Source organism: Myotis yumanensis, unplaced genomic scaffold (assembly GCF_028538775.1).
Source record: "Myotis yumanensis isolate MYYU_CA2020_CCGP unplaced genomic scaffold, mMyoYum1.0.hap1 SCAF_3, whole genome shotgun sequence".
NCBI lineage: Eukaryota > Metazoa > Chordata > Mammalia > Chiroptera > Vespertilionidae > Myotis > Myotis yumanensis.
The window spans coordinates 165,878,614-165,898,555 of NW_027223754.1; the positions used below are offsets into that span (position 1 = coordinate 165,878,614).

Here is a 19,942-nt window from a genome sequence, read left to right on the forward strand (position 1 = left end):
CTGAAATCAATAAAGAAATGTACATATTTAAAAAATGAAAAGATGTTTTAAAAATAAATTTTAGCCGAAACCGGTTTGGCTCAGTGGATAGAGCATCGGCCTGCGGACTGAAAGGTCCCAGGTTCGATTCCGGTCAAGGGCATGTACCTGGGTTGCGGGCACATCCCCAGTAGGAGATGTGCAGGAGGCAGCTGATCGATGTTTCTCTCTCATCGATGTTTCTAACTCTCTATCTCTCTCCCTTCCACTCTGTAAAAAATCAATAAAATATATTTTAAAAAATAAATAAATAAATAAAATAAAAATAAATTTTAAAAAATGAAAACCTTCATTGGAGGAATCTAGTTCAATATGACTGAAGCACAGTGGGAAAGTGGAAGAAAGCAGGAGACTAGGTCAGCCAGGGGGCAATGGCAGGTCATGGATGGCTCTATCAGCCAGGATAACTAGTTGGATTTTTAAAAAATATGTGTGTGTTCTTTTATAATCCTCACCCGAGGATATTTTTCCATTGATTTTTAGAGAGAGTAGAAGGGAGAGGGAGAGACACAGAGAAACACTGATATGAGAGAGACACACTGATTGGTTGCCTCCTGCATGCCCCAGACCAGGGCTGCAAGCCCACAACCGAGGTATGTGCCCTTGACCGGACTCGAACCTGGGACCCTTCAGTCCGCAGGCCAATAGCTCTATCCACTGAGCCAAACTGGCTAGGGCTTAAAAATATGTTTTTATTCATTTTAGAAAGAGAGAAAGGGAGAGGGATAGAGAGATAGGAACATCAATGAAAGTTTAGAAATGTCAATCAGCTGCCTCCTACACACACCTCCACTGGGCATCGAGCTCTCAACCTGGGCATGTGTCCTGACCAGGAATCAAACTGGTGACCTCTTAGTTCATGGGTTGATGCTCAACCACTGAGCCATACTGGCCAAGCACCCGTTCAAAGTGGACCTGACCCCATAGGAAGACTTAAGCAGAAGATAGACAGAGTCTACATAGTTTCTTCTTTTTTTATATATATATATTTTTATTGATTTCTGAAAGGTAGGGAGAGGGAGAGAGAGAGAGAGAGAGAAATATCAATGATGAGAGAGAATCATTGATCGGCTGCCTCCTGCACGCCCCACACTGGGGATCGAGCCGTGAGCTCCTGGTTCATAGGTTGATGCTCAACCACTGAGCCAAGCTATTCGGGCTCTTATCTTTGTTTTTAATATAGCCATTAGAAACAGAGAAATTGAATCTCCTTACAGTCATTTTCCTACCATAACAGGTTTGCCTCACTTTAGCTGGCAAGAAACTTGGGGCAGACAGGGGGAGAATTATATTTATATCTTGATCTTTGTCAGATTAAGAAGGACCTCCTGGAGGGGCCCAGGAGAATGGAAACACAAAGACCCCCAGGGAGGTTGTAATGAAGGGTGAGCCAAAAGGGGACAGAGAGCAGAGAGGAAAAAGGGTGTGGAGTTACTACATGAGGATGAGGAAGTGCCTGGACTTGGGAAACTGAAGAAGGAAGAAGTCTGACTCCGTGTCCATATCATTTCCCAGCCGACTCCTCTGTCCCTGAGGTCCTTTCCTCCCTTAGAATTCCCCCTAGCCTGAGGGCTCCCTACCACCCACTCAGCAAGTAGCTACCTGGGTCTTGACCAAACCCTGGGTGCTGGCAAGAGAAGACAGGAAGGCCCATATGCGGTGGTCTCGCCGGTCTCCCATACTCCAAGTGCCTGCTTCACACATGGCTTTGGCTATGTTCTGCTCCTCTGTTCCCCCCACTCCCACCCCCCAACTCAGCCAAACACAGGCTTGCTTCTTCAGGACCACATCTTTACTACTGCCTCCCTCCGTTCCTCTTCTGCCCATCCTCAGCCATCTCCATCCTTTCTTCCTAATTCTTAGTCTAGCTTAGGTAGCTTTATTGGGGGTGGGGTGAGGGGTCTTTTCTCCTCCTACAAACACTTAAAAAAAACATTTTTATTGATTTCAGAGAGGAAGGGAGAAGGAGCGAGAGACTGAAACATCAATGATGAGAGAGAATCATTGATTGGTCGCCTCCCGCACACCCCCTACTGGGGATGGAGCCCATATCAGAGCATGTGCCCTTGCCTGGGAATCGAACCCGGGACCCACTGAGCCAAACCAGCCAGGGCCCTACAAACACTTTTACTCTCATACAGATACAGGTCCTCTTTCCAGGCCTCCATCTCTTGCTTCGACACCATCCCATTCCCTAACAATCCCTATGCCCTGGCCCACCTCTTGGCATCCTATTCTTGTTTTGCATCATAGCTCAGTGCTTCCTTTTCCAGGAAGTTTGCCTGGAAAATTCTCCTCTTTGCCTTCGTTTCTCTTTCCAATTTCTCAGCAGACTCATGTAACAGCACCCAGCTCCCAGGATAAGGAACAGAAGAAAAGCACGAGAAACAGCACAGCCAGGACCACCTGGCACTCACAGCTACGCCCTGGTTTCCTCCTGTGGAACATAAACAGTTTCACAGAATACCACCACCACGCAGGCCACTCTGTGACCATGATAATGGCAGATCAAGAACAAGACCTCTCTGTAGTCACATCAGACAAAAATAAGAACATTGTCCAAGCCACAAAAATGACCAAACATCCCCCTCTCCTAGCTAATACTTGTGGCTACTGCTGCTTTACCTATCGCCGCTTTCGTCCTGCTTCATTCCTCCCACCTCCTAGATCAGTGATGGCGAACCTATGGCACGCGTGTCAGAGGTGACACGCGAACTCATTTTTTTGGTTGATTTTTCTTTGTTAAATGGCATTTAAATATATAAAATAAATATCAAAAATATAAATCTTTGTTTTACTATGGTTGCAAATATCAAAAAAATTTCTATGTGTGACACGGCACCAGAGTTAAGTTAGGGTTTTTCAAAATGCTGATACGCCGAGCTCAAAAGGTTCGACATCACTGTCCTAGATAAAAGTAATTAAGGTACCCAATGGTAGAATTCCCTGGCTTCCTGGTAGCATCCAACCCAGAGCAAAGCTCGTCTTCCTTGACCTTCCCCCAAATCTGCAAGTGTAACTCCACATCCTAAATCCTTCCCAACACCCACTGGATGGCCCACAGTTCTGCCATGGTGGGAGTTCCCCTTGTTCAACTACACGTATCTGCTGGTGGTTTTGGTTGGAGCGAATTGACAATCATAAACAACATATACCTATACTTGTATTTTTAAAGCTTGTTAAAAAGCAAAATTTGACTGAATAATTTTGGAGAATAATTTGCTTTTTGAAGTGATTCATGAATCTGGCAGCACCCCATGTAGCAACGAGAAGGGGCAGGGAAGAGGGGTTGTACAAAATGGGAGGTTTTTATAGGAAGAAGGGTTGGGGAAGGCACCTATTTTTAAAAATATATATATTTTATTGATTTTTTACAGAGAGGAAGGAAGAGGGATAGAGAATTAGAAACATCAATGAGAGAGAAACATCAATCAGCTGCCTCCTGCACACCCCCTACTGGGGATGTGCCCGCAACCAAGGTAGATGCCCTTGACCGGAATTGAACCTGGTTCCCTTCAGTCCGCAAGCAGATGTTCTATCCACTGAGCCAAACCAGTTAGGGCGGGAAGGCACCTATTTAAAGAAATGAAAAGAAAAGGAAAGAAAGGATTATTTGCGGGGAGCCACTGGAGAAAATGGGGAGGATTTGTATCATGCAGATGTCCCCTTTTTTCTATGGGGGAGGGGATGGAGAGGGCCCACGGGACAGATTGCTTTATTGGTTTTGATCAGAAACCGTAGATACTGGGTTTGGTATCATGGGCTTTTAGCATGAGTAACACCATTTTGGGCCTGTGGTTTTCTTACATTTTGGAATTTTGCATTTTATACTATTTTAGCATCAGATTTCCTTTCCTAAATATGTTCTCAAGCAAATTGCCTCCCCCCACCCCCATGTCTGTTTCAGAGGATTGGATTGATTCTTTAGTCTTTGGATATGGTTAGCACTTTCCTGTATCCACATTCTTCCTCAACTAATCTTGTCAGGATTGAGGCCCAGGTGAAACCACCCTCTTCTATACTAGTAAGCCTTCCACAGTCAACCAGATCTGCCCCCTCCCTCCTCAGCACTCCTGCATTTGGTTTTCTTTACCCACAAGGCACTTGCTTAATCTCCCCTCATAGCTGTAAACTCCTTGAAGACAGAGACTGAGTCTTAAAAACCTGGTTATGACTCTAGTAGCTGCTAAAAATGCCCAGTTAAAAGGTCCGGTGTTCCCAAGTGCCAGGGGCCACAGATCCCGAGATCATGAGAAGTGTATGGCTTAGGACCAGGAGCGGAGCACCTGAGTCATATTAAGGGACAGGGAAAATGGGCTTGGCCCTGCCGGACTCCTGGGGGACACAGGTGGCAGGGCGCCTGGAAGCTCTCTGTAAGGATCACTAGGGCACAGAAAGTACTGGGCTTGTGTACCCCCGGGTAAGAGTCAGAGTGAACTTGAATTTGTATCCACCCTGAACACCTTTGTGTGCTATGTCACTGTCCCAGATTAGGAATTTATCACAGTAATCAGAGTCAAAAAAAGATAGGGCAGCCCTGAGCTTTGAACATGTGGTCCTTTCTCTCTCTTTCCCTCTCTCTCTCTCTCTCATGCTCTGTAGGCTAGTGGTTTTTAAACTGTGTTGTTCTCTAGGGTTTGTTTCAGGAGGGGGTGGAGTATGAGCCCCCTTCAAATTTCTCATTCTGATTCAACCAGAGCAATTTTGTTTTGCATCGTTTTGTGTGTGTGTTTTGAGTTTCTGCATAGGATTTAAGTTGTAAAGGAGTCTACTACATGTAAAAACACTATGGAAATATGATCAGCAAAATCCAGAATATGTAATACACCATAGAATAAACAACCTCATTTGTTCAACAAATAAATTACAAAAAAAAAGGGAAGGGGTTAGTGGAACCTATAAAAGAAAAGAAACTTAAGAGCCATATCAACCAAATTCAATGGATTCAATGTGTGGACCTTGTTTAGATTCTGGTTTGAATAAACTGATATATGACACAATTAGGGGAATTTTAACATTGACTGGATATTTGGTGACATTGAATTATTTTTTTTTTAGTTGTGATTATGGCATTGTGGTTGTGTAAACAAAGAGTCTTTTTCTTTTAGAGATGAGTACTGAAATATCAATGGGTTAAACGATGTGATGTCCAACATTTGTTTTAAAGCCATCCCATACAGGAGGGGTGGGAGGGAGAAGTGGGTTGGGATATAGCTGAAGTAAGATTATGCTGATAATTGTTGAAGCTGGGTAATGGATACATAGGGCTTCGTTGTATGATTCCTTCTACCTTTTATTTTTATTATTTTTGTTAAAAGTATGTTTTTTTAATTGCATTTTTAGAGAGATGGAAATACTGATGAGAGAGAAACACTGGGGATCGAGCCCGCATCACAGGCATGCGCCCTGACCAGGAATCAAACCAGGGACCTCTTGATTCATGGTCGATGCTCAACCACTGAGCCACACCTGTTTGGCTATTTTTTCTACCTTTTAAAATGCTTGCACATTTCCACACCAAAAAAAAAAAAAAAAAAAAGCTATTCACCACTTTACACTGTATAATCCAGTGGTTTTAGTATATTCACAGAATTTTACAGCCATCATCATAATCAAATTTAGAAGATTTTCATCACTCCAAAAATAAACCCCATGCCCATTAGTAGTCACTCTCCATTCCCCTCAACCCCTCCAGCCCTAGGCATCCCTAATCTATTTTTCTTTGGGTTTGGCTACTCTAGACATTTCATACAAATGTAATCCTATAATATATGATCTTTTGTGGCTGGCTTCTCAAGTATAACCTTACTTTACTTTTTATGATTGATTTGAGAGCGAGTGAGGAAGGGACAGAGAGAGACAGAGAGAGATGGACTTATTGTTGTTCCACTTATTTATGCGTTCATTGGTTGACTCTTGTATGTGCTCTGACCAGGGATCTAACCTGAAACCTTGGTGTATTGGGATGATGCTCTAGCCACCTGAGCTACCTGGCCAGAGCAAGTATAACAACTTGTTTTTTGTTAATCCTCACCAGGGGATATTACCCATATTCCATTGATTTTTTTTTTCAGAGAAAATGGGAGGGGAGATGGGGGAAAGAGAGAGAGAGAGAGAGAGAGAGAGAGAGAGAAACATCGATGTGAGACACAATGATTGGTTGCCTTCTGCACACACCCCCATAGGGAAATTGGGGCGGGGTCAGGATTGAACCTGCAACCCAGGTACATGCCCTTGACCAGGAATCGAACTCGAGACCCTTCAGGTGCGCAGGACAACACTCTAGCCACTGAGCAACACCAGCCAGGGCCGTATAACCTTGTTTTAAACTCTTCTGGTCTTGATAGGAAAGAGACATCTTGTAAATGTATTTCTCTGGCTATAGATTTTAAAATAAAGACACTTAAAAGAGGTTTAAATAGACTTGGGGGGAGGAAGCCTAACTGCCAAAAAAAGAATGGCTAGAAACCCCTTGTCTAGCTCAAATCCCTTGCAATAAGTTGAAGGAAATGGGCCCAGAGAAGGATACACACAGCTTATTAAGGGCCGAGCTGGGCCCAACGGCCAGAACTGCCGACCTTTGGTTCCATCCTCTTTTCATGTTGTCACATTAACTTCTGACCTCACACAAACTCATACCACTTTCCCCACCACAACTCATCAACCTGTGACCCACAAAATATCTTCAGAGACACATCTTGCGAGTCAGCCATGGTGGGGGCTGCCCTCCCCTGAAATGCTGCCACCCAGGGAAGAACCAGTGAGAACACCAGCTCTCAGAATTTCCATCTCAGAGGAGCTCAGGCATGGCAGTCTGGTTAGAAGCCAGAAGCCAGAGGAGCTGTTTGCATTGCAGAAACAGTTTTTACTTGCATTGATTTTTTTTTTTTTTTTGAGTGGCTGGTGGAGGGCGTGTGTGTAGGGGAGGCTGGTAGAGAACATGGGGGAGCGGGAGCTAAAACTTTTGGGGTTGCCATTGGAGGTAACCCAGTTAAGAGTTAACAGGATGTATGGGAACCCCACTGGTGCCTGGAGAACTGAGTCCAGAGGAGACAGAGGGTGGGAACAGGAGGAAAAGGTCAGGCTGAGGGGAAGGACTCCAGGTTGAGGCAGTCTATGATCTTACAGCTGTTCCTGGAACTCTCCCAAACCATACTTATGGGCAGCTCAGAGAGGCTGTCAGGCTGCTGGAAAGGGCAAGAAGAGGACAAATTCTATAGATGGAACATTATCTGAGACCTGGGGAAAGGTAGGGAGGAGAAACTTCCAGAGAGCCTGGAAGAAGATGGCAGCACCTGGATAACTCTCTTTCTCCTTCCTTCCTTCCTTCCTTCCTTCCTTCCTTCCTTCCTTCCTTCCATCCTTCCTCCCTTCCTCTCTCTCTCTCTCTCTCTCTCTCTCTCTCTCTTTCTTTCCTTTGTTTGTTTTTGTTAATCCTCACTCGAGAATATTTTTTCATTGATTCCTAGAAAAAGTAGAAGGGAGGGGAGACACAGAGAGAGACACACACTGATTGGTTGCCTCCCGCATGCTCCCAGACTAGGGCCCCGGAAGCTCAAGCCTGCAACCAACAGAGGTACGAGGTACAAGGTACATGCCATTGACAGGAATAGAATCCGGGACCCTTCAGTCTGCTGGCCGATGCTCCATCCACTGGGCCAAACCAGCTAGGGCTGGATCACTTCTCTTTCTACCTTGGAGGCTCCCTTAGCTGAATCCTGATCCCTGGCAGGGGGACCTGAGGAGATGGGTAGAGGACAGTGAAGGTCTTGGCCTCAGATCTCTCAGACAAACATGGACTGTGGACTTGGATGCCACAGGATTTGATGGGGGAAACATTGGCTAGACTGTACGTATTCTCAAAATATCATCCGTTCTCCTGTCTATAGCGGGCACTGGGAATCTCCCCTAAGAGACCTGTCCTTTTGGGTCTGGGGAAGGATTTTAAACATCCTTTATAACAGGGAAAATATCCCTGGGTGGGGCAGCAATGATGGTGAATTAAGAGCAAGCTCAGGTGGAATAAGACCCAGAGCCTGCTCCAGAGGTGCTGGGCTCACCACGGTGAAGGGACCTACGGAGGAACTCAGTGCTTTCACTTTTGCTCACCGTCAGTCTCACTCTACCCTGATAACCAGGAGGCCTTATTTGAGCTATCGTGGTTGCGAACAAGCAGTGAGTCATTCGAGCTGTGTACATCCCATGATTCTGTCTAGTGGACTGGCGCCTTAACTTGCAAGGGCTCTGAGGGGCAGGTTATGTAGGCAGTTATGTTGCTCATCTCAACTTTAGGTTGCCCTTCAGTTTTCTAATCCCCAAACCCCAGGCCCAGCCTGGACTTTAATCAGGTGACACATATTGGTATCAGCAGGTGTCACGTGGAACTGGACCCGCGCCTGATTCATCCGGGGAGCTGAACCCAGGCAGCAGAACAAACGCCTCAGCAGCTCCTGCCAGGCATGGGGTGAGAGGTTGTCTGGCCCAACAGACAGAGACTTTGTTTGCTTGGGTGTCACCGTTTCTCCCAACCCCACTCTCATTCCTTTCTCTCTGCCCATCCCTGGGTCAGGGCCTGTGTGGGGTTTTTCCAGATGATGCGAGAAGGCTTTCTTACTTATTTATTTTTGGCGAAGGTGATTCCTGAGGAAGAGACTCAGGAATTGAAAGGGGAATCGCAGGAACTGATAAAGGCACCGAGCAGAAGCTTCTGGGAGGGGAAGCCAAGCGTGGGAACTGGTTTGGATGGGGATTAGAGGGAACTCATAGGTTAGAGATCTCTGCCCCCACCCCACCCAGGGGTGCCACCTGTCCGCAGCTCAGGCAGGTCCTCCTCTTCTGGGACAGCTCTAGCGTGACCTCACTTTCTACCTTCATGGCTGGTTTTTGACACTAATCGGTGGACACTCAAGACCAATAAATTTGGCTTCAAGTCCCTTCCCTCTTCCCTAATACAATTGCAAAACGTGGGAATCCCCTTCCAGAGGAAGGTGCAGCTTTAAGAGAAAGGGACGGGAGGAAAAGGGCGCTGACTCAGATCCTCCTACCATTGGCTGCCGGAGGGGATCCCACCTCGGGGATTGGCTCTGACAGAGCCCGCCTCCTCTTGTGATTGGCTCACCCAGGCACATATAAGGGGGCTGTGCCGGCCTCCTCTTCAGTTGGAGCGAGGCAGGGAATCCGGCTGCTTCGCGTGCTGAGACGCACCTGGCGCAATCCTTTCCTCTCGGCACCAGCGTGCACGTCCCGCGGAGGCTACAGTCATGAAGGAAAGACGGGCCCCCCAGCCAGTCGTGGCCAGATGTAAACTCGTCTTGGTGGGCGACGTGCAGTGTGGGAAGACAGCGATGTTACAGGTGTTAGCGAAGGACTGCTACCCCGAGGTGAGCTGTCTGCCCGGCCCCTGGCCAGCTTCTCTCCTCGCCCGCCTGCCCGCCTGCCCGCCTCCCCCGGGATAGATCCCCACCTGCCCAGGAGAGCGGTCTCTCCTTCCCCACCCCGCCCACCCCGCCCTCTGCTGCCCTCGGCGGGAGGACTGCCCTGCCTTAGCTTCCCCCGAGACCTGTTCCACTTCTGCCGCCGCTGGAGCTGGCTCCTCCTCACCTCTTCACCCATAGGCCCCATCAGATCCCCTCCTACCTCCCTTCGGCCTGGAGTCTGCTCTCTGGAGAGGGGACCGGAGGCATTCTAGAATCTGGGGTTTCTTGACGCAATACGTGCCTGCCCCTTCACCCCAACCTCAAAGGTTCTGAGACCATGGCTCCGGGCAATCTCCTGCTGCCCCTTTCTACTGTTCTGTAGGTCCAGGGGGCTTGTGGGGAGGAGTAAAGAGTTAGAACTGGCGTGTGACTCTGAAATTGGGAGACAGACACATCTGGGGATGAGAGGAGAGAGAGAGTGTGTGTGTCCCCGACCATCGAAACTCTGGGGGCATGTCCCCGGCTGAAAGTCATTCCCTTTCTTAATCTGATGGAGCCAAGTGCCTGTGCCTCTACATGCCCCTGCATCCTGTCCCGTGTGGTCCCTCCGCCCCAGGTGTCCCCTCCTCTGGCCATGTTAGCATCTCATTAGGGTGAGGGGGCGGCTTCTTGTGTAGCCAGAGGGCAGGGGCCGGGGTGTGAACAGTCCCTCTCTTTCCGCAGACGTATGTGCCCACCGTGTTTGAGAATTACACAGCCTGCTTGGAGACGGAGGAACAGAGAGTGGAGCTTAGTCTCTGGGACACCTCAGGTAAGGCCGCTGGCCCCCAAGGCCCCTTCCCACCTCCACTGGGCTGTCGCAGCTGCTGCCCTTTAGACATTGTTTTCCTCTTTGATGGGGAGAAGGAGTGTGGTGCTTGCCAGAAAATGGAAAGAAGGGGACCTGAAGATTCCTCTGCTGGGTGTGTAGGGGGAGGGGCTGGTCCCGGGGTGCAGAATGGAAGAACCCCAGAAGCCACTCCTTTCTCTGGGTCTAGCTTCATCCTTCGGAGGGCTGGATGGTGAGGTGAATGAAGCCCTGAATACTTCTTGGGGGCAGCCAGTCAGACGGGGCTTCTCCATGCTCACACCCTGCTGCCACACACACAGCCTCTCCTGCCCCAGAGCAAAGCCAAAGGAGGCAGAAGGCAGTGCGGCTGGAGGCAGTTGTGGCTGAGGCAAGGAAACAAGCCTGCTTTTGGGGAAATAGTGTTCCTTTCCTGACTCCGTGTTCTCTCCTGCATTCCATCTCTGGCCGCCGCTGGCCGCTGCCGCAGCTCAGCTCTGCTCTGCTGTCATAGCGCTGCGGCTCAGGGCTGAGGTGATGCATCATCGAGGCTTCAGAGGGTGGGGAGACAGTCAATATGGGGCAGCCACATTGTGGATAGTGGCGGAGGGGGCCATTTCCCCCCCACCGGGCCGAGGTAGAAGTGCCCTGTCTTTCTGGGATGTAGGAAGCAGTATTTTTCCAGCCTCTCCACCCTAAACCCTCAGTGCTAGGCTCCCCCTTGCATTGATTCTGACCCCCTCCCATTATCTCTTTACCCCACCCTTTTTAAATAGACTGGGTTCAGAGTCGTCATTAAGGACTAAGAGCCAGGAATAGGAGAAAGAAAATAAAATCTCCTCTCTCAAAATGCATATTGAGGCTGAGTTTAAAGAGGAACTATAAATCACTAGGGGTTTCCTGTTCCATATAATAAATATGCAGTCCTGTTCCTCCAAAGAGCCGTTGTTCCCATGATCCAATTTTGAGGTCTGAAAAGGTTTGGGGTAGGGGATGGGACGGGTACACAGAAAATGAGACTTCCCCTTGCCCCCCCCTTCCCCAAAACAAAACAAAGCAAAACAAAAATTCCTCAACCTGCTCTGCTTTCTGGGCTGCAGTTCCAGAGGCTGGGAGGCAGGGTGCTGGCCCTCCTGGCCTGTGCGGTGCTGGCTGGAGCCGGCTGGCACGCAGTTGGCTGCATGATGTATGCTTTTGCATCTGCTGTAGCCTGTCCACCTTTCTATCTTCCCCGAGTCTTACTGCAGCTCATCTCTTTCCACTACCACCGCCCCAAAGCGCCACTCCCCTCTACCACCACGACTTCCTGCTGCTTCCCCCTCCTCCCACAGTCAGAATGCAGCCTTTGAATTCCAATCCAGATCATGGAAAATCAGCAAGGTGGTCTCTGTTTCCTACATCGAATCCCCACCCCACCCTACCCCCCAGTTTCCCAAAGGATGCTGGCTGTCAGTCATCCTCAAACTCCCTCTTTCAATTAGATGCACGTAAGGAAGGAGGAAGTGGGATGGGGCTTCCCAACGTTGGGGCCTGGGTGGAACCTGTTCCCATTATTCACTTGCGGGTCTTAGGGGAGGGGGATTGCGTGGAGCCAGATGGAGGCCTCCTCCCCTCCCCCTTCCCAGTGCTGCAGTGCTCCCTCTGCTCAGTGCTGCGGGTGATGCGACCCCACCTCAGAGAGGGGCTGGGGGCAGATTGCTGAAGGAGCCGGCAGCTACCCAACTCCCCTTTACTCTTTTTTTTTAACAACCAACCCCCTCCCCACTTGGATTCCCCCCAGTTTCCATGGTGATTATGGTGCAGGGAGAGGGGCTGCTTGCTATTCTAAGCACGGATTGTCTGGGTTCCAAATCTGCTACTGTTCCTTCCCAGGGGGGGGGGGGCAGTCTCAGCTCCTAGCATTCTCCCCTATTAGACCACCTGGGTCTGCACTGCCTACTGCCCTCCCAGTGAAGGACCCTGGCTCTAAGTCCCCAGCTCTTGGTGCTGCTGTCTTTGAGACCGTCTCCCTGAGATCTGGGGGGACAGGGGCTGCAGCTTTCTTTTTGCCCTTTTCAGGGTAAGCCGATGTGGGCAGAGGAGGAGCAGGGCACTGAATCCCTCCCAGCCTCTTAGAGTCTGACCCCATGGCGAACAAGCAGGGCAGCTGTTATGTAACAGGCAGGTCTGTTTCTTCCTTGGGGAGAACCTTGGAGCAGAAAAGGGGGGCAGAGGCGGTGCAGCAGGCAGACTCTCAAAAAGAGGAGACCCTAAGCAAGCCCTGGTCTCTGCAGGGGTGGGAGCACCCTCCTCGGGGACTCAGAACTGGCACACCTGAGATGTGGGAGACCTAGACAGGGGCAACCATGTTCCACCCTCCTGGTACTGTGCCCCCTTCCCTTTTCTCATGGCTAAGGAGGATGCATTGCTTCTGGCAGGTGGTCAGGTCCCCAGCTTCCATGCGGCAGCAGGTTCCCCTGGGAGATGGGTGGGGCCAACTAACCTAGGGGACCAAGAATGATCTTCCGAGGCTCTTTGGGTTTAGGCCTGTAGGAAGGGAAACTGCCACGGCTCGTCATCAGCTCTTTCTCCCCCATCACAGGATCTCCCTACTATGACAACGTCCGTCCACTCTGCTACAGCGACTCGGACGCAGTATTACTGTGCTTTGATATCAGCCGTCCGGAGACAGTGGACAGTGCACTCAAGAAGGTGAGGCTGAAACTCTACAATCTCTAGCTCAGCTTGAGAACAAAAAGGAGCATTGAGGACTTTGTCATCTAATCCCTTCTTGTGTAACAGAAAGAAACTGGGGCCAGGGGGGGAAGAAATTTTCCCAAGGCCACACCATTAGCTACATCGCTGGGACTAGAACCCAGCTCTCCTGCCCCTGCCCTATACTGCTCTGCCAGAGGACCAGCAAGGGAGGGTGGTGTTGAAAACCCAGGAAGCGAAGGATTGAGAGTCAGAGAACCTCTTGGTGATACGGTTTGAGGGTCAGGGATGAGTTTTTCTGGAGGCAGCTTCTATAGACCTTGATCCCAGGCCCACTAGAACTGGGCAAGCCAGGCAGGCCTGAACAGAGCTGCTGGTAGGAAATGCCTAGGTCTGGGTGGCAAAATATGATCATACAGAGGAGTCCCAGGATACCTTGTGGAACTAGGCTAGTTTCCCAGAAGTCCCTGGGACTATCACCTTCCCTTGGGAAGAGACTGGTTGTCTTCCTCCTGGCTTTCTGAATTTGTGGAGTCCTCTGACGGGATTGAGGGAGCAGATCCAGGCTCGACTGCTTGGCAGAGAGTGGGAAGAGATCTACCCTAGTTCTTTCTCTAGTGACTGGGCTGTTGAAAGAGGGGACAGGCTCTTGGGTCAGCATTCCTGTGGCCCCGAGTCCTCACGGGCTGGAAGATGATGTCATTGTGCAGTGGCGATGCTGTGACTCAGAGGGATGGCTGGGCTGGTGATAAGCTCTACGGTGTGTGATGTTGCCACGGGGCTTCTCTGGGCTTGTCAGCCCCTGACTTTCCTTTTTTGCCCTGCTCTTCAGTGGAGGACGGAAATCCTAGATTATTGTCCCAGCACCCGTGTTTTGCTTATTGGCTGCAAGACAGACCTGCGAACAGACCTGAGCACCCTGATGGAGCTGTCCCACCAGAAGCAGGCACCCATCTCATATGAGCAGGTGTGCGCGCGCCATTGTGTGTTGGGGTGGGGTGGAGAAGGCTACAGGCAAAGGACTTGAAACGTAGCCCTTGTTCAGGCTCTGTCACTACAGCGAGAGAGAAGCGGCACTCTGGGGGCCATCTATAATCGGCAACTAACCACCTGGATAGAGGTGGTACTCATTTACCCAGGTTTGTGCTAGAGGTTGACAGGGGAGCATTCCTCTGTGTTTCTCAGATGGTTTTTGTGCACCACCTGCATTAGAATCACCAGAGGTGCTTATTGGAATTCCGACTCCATATGTATAGAGTCACTTTGGGAGAAAGATATGGGAATTACATTTTTAATGAGATCCTGGATAATTTCTTATGCACATGGGAGTAAAGGTTCATTTTTTTAAAACTAGTGTTTCATATGAGACTTGTCTGGGGAGCTCTTAAAAATGCTAATGACTAGGCCCTACCCCCAGAAATTCTGATTTACTTGTTCTGGCATCAATATGGGTTTGTTTTATCTTTTTTAAATTTATTTATTGTCTAAAGTTTTACATATGTCTCCTTTTTCCCCACTTGACCACCCCCTCCCCCAGCCATTCCCACCCAGGGCAAGCCCCCACCGCCCAGCGTCTGTGTCCATTGGTGATGTTAATATGCATGCACACAAGTCCTTTGCTATCAATATGGTTTTAAAAGTGTCCCAGGTGATGCTAAGGTGTTGTCAGGCTTCACCTTCAGAAAGTAATTAGCAGAGGGTGATGGTGGGAGGCTGGCAGTTGGGTCCCATGTGGAGCAGCCCGCGGAGTACCACTAACACAGGAGGCAGTGTTTCAGAGCCATTTGGACCACTGCATCGGTGACCTCACTCCCCCCTCCCCCTGCAGGGCTGTGCAATAGCCAAGCAGCTGGGTGCGGAAATCTACCTGGAAGGCTCAGCTTTCACCTCAGAAAAGAGTATCCACAGCATCTTCCGGACGGCATCCACGGTGTGTCTGAGCAAGCCCAGCCCGATGCCCCCAAAGAGCCCCGTCCGGAGCTTCTCCAAGCGACTGCTGCACCTCCCCAGTCGTTCTGAACTCATCTCTTCTACCTTCAAGAAGGAAAAGGCCAAAAGCTGTTCCATTATGTGAAGCGGGGGTTGGAGAGGGGAGACAGCCTCCCACCCCCTCCCTCGGGTTGCAGAGGCGCGGGGAGAGGGAGGAGGAGACAATTTAGGACACTGGACAACGAGTTTTTCAGACTGCCGCGGTGAGGGCTTGGAAGGAGACAAGAATGGGACAAGGAAAGAGCCAGGCCCGGCTTGAGGACCTGACACTCAGAAAGAACCATCACACCCCAAGCCAGGCACTAGGTGGTGGAGGGCGTGGCTGCCCCAGTGCCCCCTACTCCAGAGGAAGAAATGGTGTGGGGGTGTGGGGGGCCTGCTGGCCTCATGGGCTCAGGGGTCTTACAAGAGCCTCACCTTCAGCATCATGCCTCTTCCACCCAGCGTTTCCATGCAGGCCAGGGGACGGGAGGGGTCCCTGAGCCCTTCCCTTCCCCTCTGAGGAGGCCACAGAAGAGTGGAGAGTGGGGAAGCCGTGAGGCAGCTCCCTTGGGAGCTGAGCCCCGGTGCTTCATGACTGAAATCAGAAGGACAGGAGCTGGTCAGAGCCAATGAGAAGGAAACCTCATCTTTGCATAGCCCATGCCTCATGGAGAGGTGACATCATACATTCACATGCTTCTCCCCTAAGTCCCCAAGGTCCAAGGGAGAAGCCCTGGACCCCCTTCTCTTGCAGTGTGGGGGTGGTGGTGCTGCAGGGGGCAGGGCTGGGTGGGGGTCACCAGACTTTTTCTGCCCCTAGGGCAGTACAGCTGGCATTTGTTTTATAGACTCTTGTCTTTGGAATGGGGGGAGGGGGGCGTGTTTCAATCTGTTATATGTTCTGTGTTTAAAGAAGAAAACCTATTTATTAATGAAAAATATAACACATATAAAGAAGTTGGCTCTGTTTTCTTAGTGTCTTTCTGTTTCCTTTGATCATGATAATGAGGAAAAAGCTGCCCTGGGGCCCTTTCTGTGGGCTGCAGAGCGGCTGCCTCCACTGTTCCCCGGCTCTTCCAACAAGGATCTCCTCCCTCCACTCCCACCCCTACTCACCCCCAACCCCATCCAAGTCCTGCTAAGCCACTGAGGATCTTAGCCCGAGGGCAGGGTTTCTCAACCTTGGAACTAAAGACATTTTAGACTAGGAAAGGGATTGCTGTGAGGGTTGTCCTGTGCATTGGAGGAGGCTTAGCATCCCTGGCCTCTCTACCTGTTAGATGTCAGTAGCAGCCCCCCTCCCCAGCTGTCTACCACCAAAATGTTTCCAGATGTTGCTAAGTGTCCCCTGGGGCACACTCACTCCTGGTTGAGAACCTGTTGTCCCAGAGAGTGTAGAGAGAGCGACAGGTTTGGTGAATCCCAAGGATCCAAGCTGCTGAGATCCCAACCTGCAGGAGTTCTGATCTCATCTGAGTTCAAAGAGGAATGATGTCTTCTGCTTTCTTGAACTCCCAATTCTATTGCCTGTTGAGGGCAGCTCAGGGGCCTTAGCTTCCCTTCTCTTCAGTGACTTATAGTTCTTTTTTCCAAGTTTCATAGTGTGTTGGAAATAGAGAGCTACTAGGTATTGAGTGTGCTCAGCACTGTGCTGATAGCTTTACCAACATCACATTTATTAACCCTACAAATGATAATAGCTGACATTTGTTAAATGTTGACTGTGGGTCAGAGATGCTTTTGAGTTCTTCTTCTTTTTTTTTTTTTTTAATGTATTTTATTGATTTTTTACAGAGAGGAAGGGAGAGAGATAGAGAGTCAGAAACATCGATGAGAGAGAAACATCGATCAGCTGCCTCCTGCACATCTCCCACTGGGGATGTGCCCGCAACCCAGGTACATGCCCTTGACCGGAATCGAACCTGGGACCTTTCAGTCCGCAGGCCGACGCTTTATCCACTGAGCCAAACCGGTTTCGGCTGCTTTTGAGTTCTTTATATATTATTTATTCCTATGGAGTACTGTCTACTTCATTTTACAGACAAGGAAACAGGTTCAGAGAGATTAGTCAACGTGCCCAAGGTCACACAGCCAGAAAGTGGTAGAAGCTGGATGCAAACCCAGGTAACCTGGCTCCAGAACATGCACTTCTCACCGCTCAGAGGCAAGTCCTACCCTGAGGCAAGTCATACTATCGCTATTTTATAAATAAGGAAACAGGCCAAAGATGCCACATAACTTGCACGAGATCATACTGCTTGTATGTAGTGGAATCAAGATTCAAACCAAGTGCCGAACCGGTTTGGCTCAGTGGATAGAGCGTCGGCCTGCGGACTCAAGGGTCCCGGGTTCGATTCCAGTCAAGGGCATGTACCTTGGTTGCGGGCGCATCCCCACTGGGGGGCGTGCAGGAGGCAGCTGATCGATGTTTCTCTCTCATTGATGTTTCTAGCTCTCTATCCCTCTCCCTTCTTCTCTGTAAAAAATCAATAAAATATATTTAAAAAAAAAAAAAGATTCAAACCAAGTCTCAGCGCTAACTATAATCCCATTGGCCCATTACTGCTAGCCATGTTGTACCTAAAAAAGGAGACTACCGGTGGTTCTCATTAGAACATAGTCTCTTTGTCTCCATCTCCAGAGATACATGCTTGTGAAAGAACTAACAGGTTAAAACAAACAAGTATATTTTTTGTTGTTGTTGATCCCCCACCCAAGGATATTGTTTCCATTGATTTATAGAGAGAGTGAAAGGGAGGGAGGAAGGGAGGGAGGGGGAGAGAGAGAGGAACAACTGTGTGCATCTACTGGCTGCCTCCCACACATGCTCTGACTGGGGCCAGGGATCAAACCTGCAACCCAGGTGTGTGCCCTTGACCAGAAATCAAACTCGAGACCCTTGGGTGTGAGAGCGGACCCTCTAACCACTGAACCACACAAGCCAGGGATCAAATAAGTATCTTTTAAGCTCAATGTTTTATTTGTCTCATTCATGAGAGAAATGTGCTAGAACTATTATGAACCTGGACAACCTCATCACTTTTCTGGGTTTTAATTTACCCATTTAAAATATATATATATTTTTTATTGATTTCAGAGAGGAAAGGAGAGGGAAAGAGAGATAGAAACATCAATGATGAGAGAGAATCATTGATAGGCTACCTTCTGCACACCCCCTACTGGAGATCAAGCTCACAACCCTGGCAGGTGCCCTTGATTGAAATCGAATCTGGGACCCTTCAGTCCGCAGACCGAGGCTCAATCCACTGAGCCAAACAGGCTAGGGCTACCCATTTTTATTTATTTATTTTAAAAATATATTTCTTTATTGATTTCAGAGAGGAAGGGAGAGGGAGAGAGAGATAGAAACATCAATGATGAGAGAGAATCATCGATCGGCTGCCTCCTGCACGCCCCCCACTGGGAATCGAGCCCACAACCCGGACATGTGCCCTTGGCCAGAATCGAACCCGGGACCCTTCAGTCCGCAGGCTGACACTCTACCCACTGAGCCAGACCGGCTAGGGTTAGGGCTACCCATTTTTAAAGATGAGGAATGAAAATCTGGAAATAGGAAAAGAGCATGGATTCTGAAGTTGAATCCTGGCTCCATTCTTTTAACTATGTGGCCTTTGAAGACATAATTAATTTTTCTGGGCCACAATCTTATCAGTAAAATACTGTTATTAGAACTCAGGAAAATAAGTAAGGTAAGTTAAATGTCCAGCACAGAGTTGGGCACTTAGAAGATTTTCAGTAAATAATAACTGCAGCTGTTAAAGATTCATCTACAGCTTTGATCTGATTGTTAGCTGGGCTTACATTCTGTGAGTGGAGAGCCCTCCAGTGTCCACTGGGTGAATTGCACATAATAGGCTCCTTTCCCTTCAGTTCTGTCTCTGGGGTAAAAGTGGCGGCAGATCAATGGCGGCAGAACTCAGAGCAGAAGGGTACCTCTCCCAGGAGAACTTGGGCCGTTGTGCATGATGCTCAGGGCTTTAGAATTATTTGCGTCTATCCAGAGGCTCTGCTTGAGGAGAACTGAACATATATTCAGAGAGAAAAGCCAGCCCCTACAGCTATAGGGGATTGAAACAAAAAAGCTGCCTGGCTGGGTGGCTTGGTTGATGTGTCATCTTGTACACCAAAAGGTTGCAGGTTCGGTCCCTGGTCAGGGTACATATTATGTTTCTATGTTCCACTCTCTCTGTTATGCCCAGATTTCAAGATCCCCAATAGACCACACCAGGGAGCCAGCCATGTCCAATGCAAAAGCAAAGAGTCTTTTATTCAAACCTGGGCTTGGCTCCCCTACCCTCCTTACTGGAACAGCAGCAAGTGGCAGAGAGAGGGCCAGCTCTGTGGGGAGAGAGGTTTTATAGTAAGGGGAGGAGAGAGGACTGTGGGCCCTGCCGATTGGCCAGGCGCAAGTCGTATCTATGGCACGCACTTCCCTTGATTGTCATTGGTTTTAAAGAAGTCCTGGATGTGGCTAGCAGAGGCTTGGGCTTCCGGGAAGAAGCCTTGCCGAGCACTTGGGATCCAGAGTAAGATGGAGGGTGTAGCCCTTACCCTGGGGCAAGATGGAGGGTATAGTCCTCGCCCTTTCTCTCTCTCCCCCCCCCCCCTTTCCTCTCTAAAATCAATAAATATATCCTCAGGTGAGGATGGGAAATGGGAAGGAAGGAGGCTGATGATGGGAAATGGGAAGGAAGGAGGCTGATGATGGGAAATGGGAAGGAAGGAGGCATTAGATACTTCCTGGTATCTAAGCCCATTCTAGAAGTTGCAAGGAACTGTGAATGATAAGACCAAAGAAAAACAAAGTGAACACACAGTTTGGGGAGTGTGTGTGTGTAGGGGGAACTCAGTGGAGGACTGAAGTGGGAGAGGGGGTGGAATATGAGGAAGAAAGAAGCCACGGTCCTATCTGGAGTGTTGAGAAAACATGTGCCACTGCCCAGAACTTTGGAATCTGTTGTGTGGCCTCATTTTG

At 49.3% G+C, this 19,942-nt stretch overlaps 1 protein-coding gene across 1 annotated transcript; it reads left to right on the forward strand.

The window, feature by feature from the left end:
• Positions 1 to 9,212: 9,212 nt before the first annotated feature.
• On the forward strand, positions 9,213 to 15,915 carry RND1 (Rho family GTPase 1). The gene is made up of 5 exons (XM_070407790.1): positions 9,213 to 9,419; positions 10,179 to 10,266; positions 12,863 to 12,972; positions 13,808 to 13,942; positions 14,804 to 15,915. The coding sequence occupies exons 1-5, from the start codon at positions 9,300 to 9,302 to the stop codon at positions 15,047 to 15,049; spliced, it is 699 nt and encodes a 232-aa protein (XP_070263891.1). The 5' UTR covers positions 9,213 to 9,299; the 3' UTR covers positions 15,050 to 15,915.
• Positions 15,916 to 19,942: the final 4,027 nt, after the last annotated feature.

Bases quoted from the DNA above. Each gene is read 5' to 3' on its own strand.
- RND1 (XM_070407790.1), top strand. From the start codon at position 9,300: ATGAAGGAAAGACGGGCCCCCCAGCCAGTCGTGGCCAGATGTAAACTC. The intron at 10,267-12,862 runs GTAAGGCCGCTG...CCCCCATCACAG, and splicing joins TAGTCTCTGGGACACCTCAG to GATCTCCCTACTATGACAAC. The intron at 13,943-14,803 runs GTGTGCGCGCGC...CTCCCCCTGCAG, and splicing joins CACCCATCTCATATGAGCAG to GGCTGTGCAATAGCCAAGCA.